General features: G+C 47.7%; 2 protein-coding genes across 8 annotated transcripts in view; both read right to left on the bottom strand.

Moving 5' to 3' along the window:
* pawr (PRKC, apoptosis, WT1, regulator) overlaps nucleotides 1-3,032 on the bottom strand; it is a 15,916-nt gene extending 12,884 nt beyond the window's left edge. Inside the window, exons 1-2 of one of the 2 annotated variants that reach the window (XM_019893689.1) lie at nucleotides 2,741-3,032; nucleotides 2,117-2,562 (exon numbers count right to left, since the gene is read on the bottom strand). In XM_019893689.1, the coding sequence (XP_019749248.1) occupies nucleotides 2,117-2,458 (342 nt within the window). In that variant the 5' untranslated portion in view covers nucleotides 2,459-2,562; nucleotides 2,741-3,032. Of the gene's footprint in view, nucleotides 1-2,116; nucleotides 2,566-2,740 lie in introns of those variants that run through there. The other variant, XM_019893690.1, reaches the window with a different exon arrangement.
* A 736-nt stretch (nucleotides 3,033-3,768) lies between these two features.
* ppp1r12a (protein phosphatase 1, regulatory subunit 12A) overlaps nucleotides 3,769-11,231 on the bottom strand; it is a 28,877-nt gene continuing 21,414 nt past the window's right edge. For 3 of the 6 annotated variants that reach the window (XM_019893617.1, XM_019893622.1, XM_019893623.1), the window contains 11 exons: nucleotides 10,212-10,376; nucleotides 9,959-10,130; nucleotides 9,511-9,632; nucleotides 9,351-9,416; nucleotides 9,065-9,081; nucleotides 8,874-8,991; nucleotides 8,690-8,794; nucleotides 8,548-8,595; nucleotides 7,520-7,570; nucleotides 6,798-6,809; nucleotides 3,769-5,232 (listed from right to left, as the gene is read on the bottom strand). In XM_019893617.1, coding sequence (XP_019749176.1) covers nucleotides 5,146-5,232; nucleotides 6,798-6,809; nucleotides 7,520-7,570; nucleotides 8,548-8,595; nucleotides 8,690-8,794; nucleotides 8,874-8,991; nucleotides 9,065-9,081; nucleotides 9,351-9,416; nucleotides 9,511-9,632; nucleotides 9,959-10,130; nucleotides 10,212-10,376 — 963 coding nt within the window. In that variant the 3' untranslated portion in view covers nucleotides 3,769-5,145. Of the gene's footprint in view, nucleotides 5,233-6,797; nucleotides 6,810-7,519; nucleotides 7,571-7,989; nucleotides 8,024-8,547; nucleotides 8,596-8,689; nucleotides 8,795-8,873; nucleotides 8,992-9,064; nucleotides 9,082-9,350; nucleotides 9,417-9,510; nucleotides 9,633-9,958; nucleotides 10,131-10,211; nucleotides 10,377-11,231 lie in introns of all 6 variants that reach the window. The other 3 variants (XM_019893621.1, XM_019893620.1, XM_019893618.1) reach the window with 3 other exon arrangements.

Genomic DNA, 11,231 nt, shown 5'->3' with positions numbered 1-11,231 from the left:
CTCCCTCTCCCCCCCCACACAAATCAACGCCCTCGACACAATGTTCCCTGATGACCACACGCAGGCCGGGAAAGGCGCTGAATGAAGTCATCAGCATGCAAATGAGGATAAAAGAGGAAAGACAGCAGCAGTCGGGTGAGATGAAGTCCTGAGATGTTGATTTATCAATTCGGAGGGATCAGCGTGCTCGTATTCTTCTTATGGCGAATGAAGTGCCCCTCCACCTCACCCATAAAAACCACAAATTAACCGGGGCCAATTTTCAGACAAGCTGTAAAAGTGACAAAGCGCTTTCTGGCGACAGCCTTGGTGGAGGTCACTCGAGGGAGCGCAAATGAGAAGCGGCCATCTTTGCTCGGCTCCCTGTGGGAATTCCCCAGTGGGAGTGTCACTCCGCACCTTGGTGACGCTCCGCTCCACCCACACACACGAACACGCACACGCACACACACACACACACACACACACATACGCAAAATGGCGTCTGTGAGCAACCGGTAAAATGGACGTTTTGAGGAATGGATATTAGCTGCTGGTTGTAGCAAGGCGCTAACAAGGCGTTGACGGCAACACGCCCTTCCACGCGCTCATTAACGCATTCTTAGGCCTCAATTTGAGCTGCGAGGAAACTATTTAGAAGGCTTTTTTTTTTTTTTTTACAAGGTAAAGGCGGACAGTTATCGAACGTGAAGCGTCATTTTGATGACTTTCACTTTCAGGTGTCATGCTTACATAAGACACACGAAAAAAGGAGTCAAGAGGTGAGCAAGACTCCAACAGATACTTTTCAACTGACGTCGCTGGGCAGAAGCAATCGTGCAAAACTTGACAGGTTATTGTCATGAAATACGGCACGGACACGTCAAAGCCGGAGTTGAAAACGTGGACCTTTTGTCATCCCTGACAGCATTCGGTCCGGTGCACAAACTGTTGATTCGGTTGCAGGTTTTTTTTTTTTTGTCATATCCGGATTATTTTTATATTTCTTTTTTTTGGGAGTTTTGCATTCTTTGTTCAATATATGTTTGTATAGATGACTTTGATTTACGAGGGTATATTTGATTGTTTTTTTTTTTCCCATTCATTCACTTTACCGTTTCTCCCCGCAAGGGTCGCTGACGATTACGACATTGCTTTTTAACCTTATGGCTACGTTGCCCACTGCTTCGGCATGCACTTATCAGACAAACGCAAAAGCACAAGTGTCCTCATGACAACATATGAGTCAATTATTGTGGACCGAGATTTTTTTTTCGCGGGGGGGGGGGGTGAAAGTAAGTGTAAAGTCTGCCTGTGACGTATTCTGCAATGTCAACAAACTCTTCATCGAGTTGATCCTCACTCCGGCCGCCCCCCCCTTTTTTTTTTCCCTCCTTGGCCAACATCTGCAGGCTGCTTTCATTCCTTCAAACAACTGCCGCAGATTAGCGCAGACACATGTATGGCAGGAATTTGGAGGTGGGGGCGTGGGGGTGTGGGGGGGGTGGAGGAACAACAGCTCCTCCTGGCCACAATTATTTATGGAGCCACGACACAAAGGCTGGCGAGAATCGCGTCGACGTGAGCAAGCGCTCATAAACACAACAGAAAAGTGAAACTCAACACCAAACCGTAACAATGCACCAGAAATGGGGTTGCAACAAAAGAAATTGTATTTTTGCATGGAACATGTGAAGAAAATAGTGTCAATTAAGCAGTGCAAGATTCTTTTTTTATGCTTGTTGCTTCCAGAGATTTAAAAAAATTCAATATTTTTTTACATTTTCTTGATTGAATTTGTTTTCAATTAATGTGACGTCTAAATGGAAATAAAACTTTTTTTTTATTCATGTCTCAAATGACTGAAAAGAAACATTAAAACTTTGAGAGCGTATCAATAGTTGTATCATAACATTTTGTTCTCGCCTTCAAATTAAGCTGAATGAATATCAATTCAACTTTTAAAGTATTTCTTTTCAAATATGACTCATATTTAAATGTTCGTAGGAATGTTTCAAGAAATATGTCATCAATCAGCAAGGCTTTCAAAGAGAACTCTCGAAAAAGGCTTGGAAAGGGATGTGATCAGCGAGCAGGTGTCTGACGCGAAGGGAGCCCAAATGTCAGCTCAACTCACCTCATTGGACGGCATGCTGACGACCCCCGTCGACCTCCTCTTCTCCCTCAGCTTCCTCTTCTCAATCTGCCCTTTGCCCTTCCTGGCGCTGGGCCCGCTGCTCTTCTTGTCCTTGCTCTTGCCGGGCGACGGGCTTTCCCCGTCCGGCTCGTCGCCGTCCGCCGAGTCGCCCTTCAGGTGGCCCGCCGGGTGCTGCGTTTCGCCCCCGCCGCTACTGCCGCCGGCGGCTCCGGAGGCGGCGGCGATGTCTCCGAGCATTTTGGCTCTCATTTTCTCCCGCTTGGCCTTCCATTCCTCCAGGAAGTCGGTGGTGGCGCTCGACTTGAAGCCGCCGGTGGCCATGCTCGCTTTGACTGGCTCGTCCTCGTCGCTTTCGGCTCGTTTTGACAACTTTCTCCTCCTCTACAGGAATGCGGCGCGCATTCCTCGAGCCAGTGCCCCGGGAGCTGGTGGCAGGCAGAATGGAGAGAAAAATGAAGCGAAAGCCAAGTTCTGGGCTCCTTTGAGCCGAGCGTTGTTTGTGTTGTGAATGCATTAAAAAGGAGTGAAGGCGAACTCTTTGCAAACATTACAACGACACAAAGTGAGGCGACAAAGTGCGTTTGAGGCTTGGTGCCGACTCACCTTGCGTCAGGTCGTCGGCTTCCTCAAACTCCAACTCCAACTCGCACACCGGAACTTCCGACCAGGTGCGCCCGACGCCTGCTCGCCTGACTGCGTTGGCTCGCGCTGCGCGAGCTACCGCAACTCCCTCTGCCTTCCAGAACCGGGGGCCGAGTCCGGAAATGACCGAAGGTTTCCGAGTGTACCCGAAATACTCCTGGGAAAACAACAGCTCCAGACTCTCTTGTTTGTGACATTTACGACCTAATAAAGCGGTGGGAAATATGGCTATCTTGTTGTTTTTTTATAAGAACGTGTGTAATAAAATGTTTGGATGTGTGTTGTTTTGTTACATGATCCTGCATAATAAGAATGCAACGACTGTGAGCGGGATTAAATAAGATGTAACAGGAATGTTTGAGTCAGATGGGCCGAGACACAACAAAGGCAGCCCTCCCACGCCATCTCGTTAGCTCCCAGCTAATCATTTTATTTCAGTGACTCATGATTCTCAGCAAGAATGCGTGTCTTTAAAGCGCAAATTGTGCCTTCGCCATGCCCTGAATGTGCACCATGATGCAAGACATTCAAGGAATGTTGACTGAGGTCAGCTGGGGCACAATAAACGCAGGATGGCGAGAAATGACTCAATGTGCTGTTTTATAATGCTTGGCGGATTTCAAAGTTCAGCACTTGGGCTCCGTGGACCCACAGTGAAAATTACCTAACAGCGGCAAACCCAAATCAACAAATTAAAAATATGATCTGATGAAATGCTCCCTCTTGTGGCCAGAATGGAGTATTGCATTGACAATGACTTGATGGCCTGTCCCCGCCGCGCCACAAAAAAAAAAGCAACAAAAGTGTAAAAATAAAAGGTCGAGTCCGCAAACACTTGTTTACATTCGATATAATTTTGAAAAAGGCGCTAATATGGTGCTGTTCATTTGTATCCATATATGCTGCTTGGAGACAAGGACTTAAAATAAAAGTTGATATATATTCCATATACATATTTAGAGATACATCCACATGAATAGAGCAAGACGTGAACTTTACAATGTACAAGTTTATTTTTAATGAACTCTTCAGTGGTTGGTAGTCACAGCACAGCTTGCATGTATTAAGCCACACACCTATTTTACAAGAAAAACAAAATAACAAGAACAAAATAAAACTTAACCAGAGTAGATGTCATCATTCTCATCATCAGTCTATTTGCAGCGACTTCTTCCTTTTTCTCTTCTTGGACTAAAATATAGTTCATAATAAAAAGGCCACTGAAATGCATAAAAGTTGGCGTGTAATATTTCAACGGCGTGTTTTGGACTCGCGGCGTCGACAGTGCACGTAGACTTTTGTGAAAAGGAGGCTAAGCTTGTTGGCTATAATACTACAGCAAAAAAAACAAAAAACAAACAACACAAGTTAGTGAACTCAAAGAAAGTGAAATGTAGTCAAGCAGTTTTTTTTACCACTTTCTTTGAAGAAGAAAAAAAAAAAAAACCACAAAACACTGTCGGCAGTCCCACTTTGAAACCTGAAACACTTTTTGCCTCTTCAATAAAAGAAAAAAAAAATAGAAAGAAAAAGACACCTGCTTGTCCTGTGTGGAATTGGTATACTTTTAATAGTAACAGACTCAGCGTGCGCCGCTCTCAAACATACAGCCTTATGTATATGCATACACACACACACACAGCTTCACTCAGTACCTCCTAAAACAAGGTGACAAATACAGAGTATAAACCAACTAACACTACAAGCCAAAAACAAACAAAAGGGGATAAAGTGGAAGAAGAGTGACACTTCTGACTAACCAAGTGATGTCATTAAAGCATGAAACAACAAAAATTCTAATAATGCATATTGCACATTCAGTGAAAGCTTAAATTCCACCTGGTACGCCTCAAGATTTATTTATTAAATTTTCCTGTTTCTTTTCCCTCTCTGAGGTAAAACGAAAATGGGGAGGAGGTGGTCATGAGTGTGCGCGAGTGTGTGAGTGAGTGCACGTGTGAGATTTAAAAAAAAAAAAAAAAAAGACAGGAAGTGGCACTTCTTAGGGGGAAGGGAGAAAGAGGACACAGCACACTGATAACACAGGAGCAAGTAAAAGGTGGCGTGGCACAAATAAAATCGGGTGGTGTTGTAATAGTAATAGCAATAATAATAATAATAATAATAATAATAATAATAATAATTCCTCAAGAGCGGTCCTCTTTATGTACAACTAAGGCTTACTGGTTAAATAGACGTTGGGCTTGTAAACGGTGGGGATTGGGAAAAAAAAAAGTCTGATGTCTCTTGCAATTCGATCTATATGTGCAATTCCATTAGTCACTGGCAGATGAGGCTAGAGAGGGGGAGGCGGGTGGCAGTGGTGGCGGTGGTGGCGAAGACGGCGGTGGCGGTGGTGGTCTGCTCTACTTGGAAAGCTTGCTAATGACTCGAATGAGCGCGCCGTTCTCGTCCTTTAGCCTCTGGTTGTCCGCTTTCAAGTCGGGGAGCGTCTGCGTGGGAACAACAGCAAAAGGGCTGAGACACGTTTGGAACGCGGGGCGGCGCCGAAACACGACGGCTCACGGCAAATTAGGAACAATTTTAAATCAAAGAAAATATAGCAAAAAGCCATGCATGCACACAGCCCGACGTGGCCCGCACTGCAACTCAAGATGGACACTGCCCCCCGAAAAAATAAATAAATGTCCGCCGCTATCCCTTTGGACCGCACCGGATCACGTGACGCGATGTGGACCAGAGATATTGGGACGGATCACGTGCTCAAATCTCAACAGGTTGCGATTGGTCAATTTGGACGCTGGTATCCCTCTCAAACGGTACATCGCCATTGGGATAGGTACCCTGGAACTCCTTTTCGAAAACAGGGCAGTCCCAACAAAATGCTCTAACAAGTTCTGAGCTTCGACGTCAAGTTCTGGTCCCACAGTGAAAGTTTCTAAACTTCCAAAAGGACTACCCTTGAGCAGGGTCTTCTTTCGGCTGGGATAGATGACAGACAGCCTGGAACTCAATTTCGACATGTTCTCAAAGCACAAACGCCACCCAGCGCTGGAGTCAAGTTTGTGGTCCTCAAATTGAAGCATGATGAGGTTTTCTTTGTATTTTGAGTTCCTGGAACTCGTGTAAATGTTCTTCCACCTGTGGAAAGTACGAGCCACGAGCAGGGTCTTTTGAAACGAACCCAGAACTCAACTTGGACAATAGTTGCCATCCAATGTCACGGCCGTTCGAGCGAATCCAACGGCGGGAGGGAGTTGATGTCATTTGCCCCTCACCAACAAAGAGGGTTGGACAACGGCTTGGGGGCGGGTCTCGCCACGTCATGCAAGCTAAAGACACTCAAACTAGAAACTACACAGGCCCACTTTCCTTTGCGGGCACGTCAGGTTTCAAGTGGCAACCGGCTTGGAATGTGCCGACAAAGCAAAGTGTTCACACGAGGGATGGGCGAGATGGACTTCACAGAAAAAGAGATTGGGGTTTTTTTCTGCCCAATTTACACCACGTTCAAGATTGCCCCAAGGCCCCGGCGCTGAAATTTCCACTCTTTTGTTTCTTAGGGAGAACTTCAGTGGTGGGTGGGGGGAGAGGATTGGCAGTCAGCGGCAACACACTTTTGTCCACGAGCTCCTCTCTTTTTTTTGCAGTCATGTTAGTGTTTTGATCTACGGGTACAAACAAATCTTTTTTCAAAGAAAATGGAATGAGTGGATCCCAATGACTCGCCCAGCCCTAGTTGCAACCAAGGGACTCCCCCCCCACCCCCCGCCCTCCTCAAGGAAAACACCAACAACTGTAGGGAGGTGAAAACCAGTCGAGCACCTGTGGGCGGGGGCGGGGCATGAATGGATGGTGTGGGGGAGGGTGAGGGTTGGCAAGGGCTAAGAGGGTCGCTGAGGTGAAAAGGAGGAGGAAGTGCGGCCGCCTTTTAGAGGTCGACGGCGGGCGGCTGGCTGCAGGCGGCCTGCGAGAGCTTCGCCACCACGCGGGCCAGCGCCCGGTTCTCGGCCTGCAGCCGCTCCTTAACCTGACGCAGAGCCTGAACCTGCTTTACCTGGGGGAGGTTCTGCAGGGAGGGGGGGTGGGGCACACACAGCAGCCCAACGACAACAACAGCAGGAAATGTGGTGGACAGCAAGAATAGGAAGAAGAAGAGGAGGAAGAAGAAGAGGAGAAAGGAGGGAGGAGCACATTAATAGGAGAAGGAAGCGACAGGAAGAGACAAGCAAACAGAAAAGGAAGACTGTTAAATGAAGGACAGAGTTTGGACCCGCGTGAGCTCATTTCAACAACACGTGATGACATTACGACGGATTTTTGGGCCTCGCGGACCACAAGGCGGTCGATGAGGACATTGAATTAAGTTCTCCAAGGCCCCCCCGGTGACGTGTCATCAATCATCTGCTTCCACCTTGAAAGGTACCAAAACTAGTGAGCCGGAACCCTTTTTGGAACCCTTCCGTGGGTGGAGCTCGACAAAGTGCAGCATGTCGGGAATAAAAGGTCACTTCTAATTAAAAGTGCTCCAAAAAAGGACCAATTATTGGAGGGGGGGAAAAAAGCGTCGATATAAGCATGTCAAAGATGATCTGATTTACAATTGAAGCAATTCATTCAACAAATATGGAAAGCTTGTCATTTGCCACAAATTCATGATTAAATTGGGTCATGATCTTATTAAAAAAAAAAAAAAAAAACAAACACATTTTTATTCTCCATGGGGCCAACTCCCGTCCTTAGCATCAATGTGTCGTGTGTGCGCACGTGTGTGTCTACCTTGAGTTCCTCCTCCATCTCAGAAATTTTCCTTTCGAGAGCTCGCCTTTCCTGTTGGGAGGACGACAAGGATGACGGTTACTTTTTTGTTTTTTGGTTTTGTTTTTTTCATTTTCTTTTCAATGCGGCGATGCTGGCTAAGCGTGCGGTGCCAGACGCTGCGCGCGCACACGTGAGGCGTCTACAAGCGTCAGCCATCAACACACACTGTGATCAACACGTGGCCGGGCTGAGCTTTCCTTTCTACGGTGATGATGTCGCCTCAGCGGCATGAAAAACCCCATGCACTATTTTCAACACCAAAACACTGTCTTTTCTAGATCTGCAAATAAGACGTCTGGACAAGTGGTTGCCTCGAAGGCTTGGCAAGAAGAAAAAGAAGAGGAGGAGGAGGAGAGAGGAAGGAGGTGGAGTCGTCACGCGGCTACAAGTGCCAGCAGCAAAAAGGTCAAGTCAGCTTGGGTTCATACCAGCGCCCGGATGAGACTGAAGCCTGATCATTACCTTGAGATACATTCAAAAGATAAGGTGTCAAATATTTGATTGATTCTTTTCATTGACATCTTGACTAAACTATTTGGAGACTATTTGAGAGCTCCTCCCTTCATTGGGCTTTTCGTACAGATGGCACATCGAGTACGGTCGAGGATTTCTCTTTGATATTTTTGGAACCTCTTTGACCTGAATTACCAAGCGTCAAACTATTCTATTTCTTCAATCCATCACATCCGGAGCCACAACACAAAGGCCGGCGAGAAACGCGTCGACGCGAGCTGGCGCTCAGAAAGGAAAAGTGTCACTCAACACCAAAGTGTGACAATGCGCCAGAAATGCTGTCGTACAACATAACTGCCTTCAAGTCAATATTTGTCATGTGAAAATTATAATTCGACACGTGTATATCCTGCACTGTATGGCAGACGGTAAAATTGGTTTTATTTGTGTTCAATTTCCTTGACAGGGTGAATTAAAGTGGCACGTGATGCGAACGGTTGGGAGAAGTGACTTGAGGCGGACTGTCAACTGACCCTTTTCTCCATCTCAAGCTGCGACCTGTCGGCGTAGCGTTCCTGCCTCTGCCAACACAAAAACGGGAGGGATGGAGTCAGGAAGAACAAAAGGGTTGGGGGGGGAAAAAAAAAGGGGGGGGGGGGGGGGGGGTGGCGGCACCTGCGTGGCCTTCTCCAGTTGCAGCTTCAAGTCGGCCAGCTCCAGGTCCGTGTCGCGTAACTGCGCCTTCAGCTTCTCGTTCTCAGCCAAGATCTGCTCGTAGAGCTGCGAGGAAAGCGCCCGCCGTTCAAAGGGGACGAGCCGCCAGCCGGCAATTCTGAAAGCCGACGGCGTTTTGCTCTACCTTCTTGTAGTCGGTGGCGTCGTCTCTGTCCAGCCGGCTGGAGTACGTCCTCCGACTCTCGCCGTAGCTGCGGCTGAGCGACGAGTCGTTGCGGTCCGCCGTGGTGCCGCTGTCGTTTCTGCAACATGAGCGCACGTCAAGAGGCCGCCGGGCTCTCTCGCGTGCGCGCCAAACAAGGGCGCGGGACTCACCTGGACAACCTGTCCACCTGTCAGGAAACAAGAGAGCGGACGTTAGAAAATAAAAATATCAAGATGGACTTTTTAACGGCTCTTTTCAGGGCGTCTGCAGCCTCAAAACACAAGTGTTTATTTTAACCAATAAGTTGACATGAAATAAATTCACCCAAAATTGAAGAAGAGTAATTTATTTCAAATGATTCAATATATTTATTTATTTCCATCAAAGCCTGGCTGGATTGGAAATGTCAGCGGGGAGCCATTTGGGATCAGCGGGGAGCCATTTTGGATCAGTTACCTGCACTTCTCCCTTGATGCTGCCTTCCTCTGAGTCGGACTGCTGCTCGGGGTCGTTGTCATCACCCTGCAAAGACCGTGATGACAGCACACGTAAGGGCCCTGAAGAACTTGCTTTCTTACCGATTTAAAAGGCCTCGGGAGGCCTGAGCGCGTCTCACATCTTGGGTCCAAAAGGAGACGCCGGTGGAGCGTCGCTTCTCACGGGGCCGCCTGCGATCCCGGATGGAGCGAGGCTGAGACTTGTCGTCGCCTTCCTTCTCCTCTTCCTTTTTGTCCATTTCTAAAGGCCAAAGGAGCACGCATGTCGCCTTTCAACACAAGTCGAGTGGCATCCACAGTCAATCCGAGCTCATTGCGGGGTGGTAGTGGGGGGGTCCCCTATCAGGACTTTGGAGAGGGAAGCGGCAGACTTTGTCACGGCAAGAAAATGCAAATGACTGCACTGCAGCGACCTTCTCTGATCCTCCCCAATTTACCCAATTTCCCGTGAGCTCTGACAAAAACACGCCGATGATCATCGCGGTCGCGGAATGAAGCTAAGAGGATTATCGCGAGGTACGCCGACACCCGATGGAGTCGTGGTTTGTGTGGCGAGGGAGCGCCGACCTTTCTCGGTGTCCCTGGAGGAGCGCCCGTAGGAGGAGGCGATGCCCGTCAGGCTGTTGGGCCTGTTGAGGGAGCTCGAGCCGGAGGTCAGGGCGGCGCTGGAGTACGACGGCGCCGAGGCGGTGCTCAGCGTGGAAATGGACGAGGAGGCGGCGGAGGAGGTGCGGTAGCGCTGCTCGGGGTCAGAGCGAGGCCCGGTTAAACATTGCGAGGTGGCCGGCGGGCGGACGGGAGGTGTGTGTGCGGAACGTACGTCTTCAAAGCTGCGGTACTTTGGTCGGTAGTCGTCCTCCTTGGATTCGTACTCCTTCTTCTCCTCCTGCTTCTCCTTGTCCTGCTTCTCCTCCTCGCGGCTCTTTGGGGTGCGACTCCTGCCGATGGTCTTCTCGGCCTCTTGCAGGTCAGTCAGTGTGACGCCCTGCGAGGGGAGAAAAAAAAAAAAACCTCAACAAGGCATCTGGAGGAAGAGTTGTTACCAATGTCTTGTTTTTCATACATGGCAATGGCGAGTGATGAAAAAAGAGGAAGGGGCGTGGCCTGGACGGGGCGTGGCCTGGACGGGGGCGTGGTTACTTACAAAAGTGGCACTAAACATGCTGAAGATGAAGTGTATTAAATTTACACAGTTTGAAAATTGAACAGAAAAAAATCCCAAGATCGCCACTATTCTTTCAAGTGAAAATTTGTGCAATTTTGCCTATGCATTCCTGGTGAGCACCAATATGTAACTCCAAATTTGCTGCTAAAAATCAAAACAAAAAAAGTAAACACATCCCCTGCCATATTTAAGATTTGTTCATGACTTGTATTCATAAAGTGTTGTGTAAATGTGATAAAAAGCTGTTGATTCTTACCTCATACAGTGATAGTGAATATTTATTATGCATACAATTTATTATGCATAACCGTGCTTTATTATCCAAGACAAAACGTGAATTATCAATATGAATATAAAACGCAAATAAATGTTATCATGCTGTTGCTACAAATGCATACCAAATAAAATTGAAAATATCATCCTCGTATATTTGAATAAAAAAGTATATACCTCGGAGTGCACCTGTCTATCGGCGAAGGGCGTCAGTGGAGCAGATTTCGTTGCTTGGTTCAGCCAAAGTAAGTACCCCAGCGCGTAACGTCTTTAGTTGTATCCGCTGACGAAGTTTGTTTGAAAAATGCCGATCCCAAAGAATAATTGCTCCGTCGAATGGCGATTTTGTCGGCATGTTTTTTCACTTTTGTTGCATGATCTGTCAGTGCCACGCATCCACGG

The sequence above is a fragment of the Hippocampus comes genome, unplaced genomic scaffold, assembly GCF_001891065.2.
Source record: "Hippocampus comes isolate QL1 unplaced genomic scaffold, H_comes_QL1_v1.1 scaffold161, whole genome shotgun sequence".
Classification (NCBI taxonomy): Eukaryota; Metazoa; Chordata; class Actinopteri; order Syngnathiformes; family Syngnathidae; genus Hippocampus; species Hippocampus comes.
Note: the sequence above shows the minus strand (reverse complement) of the source record. Positions and strands in the feature narration are given on the sequence as shown.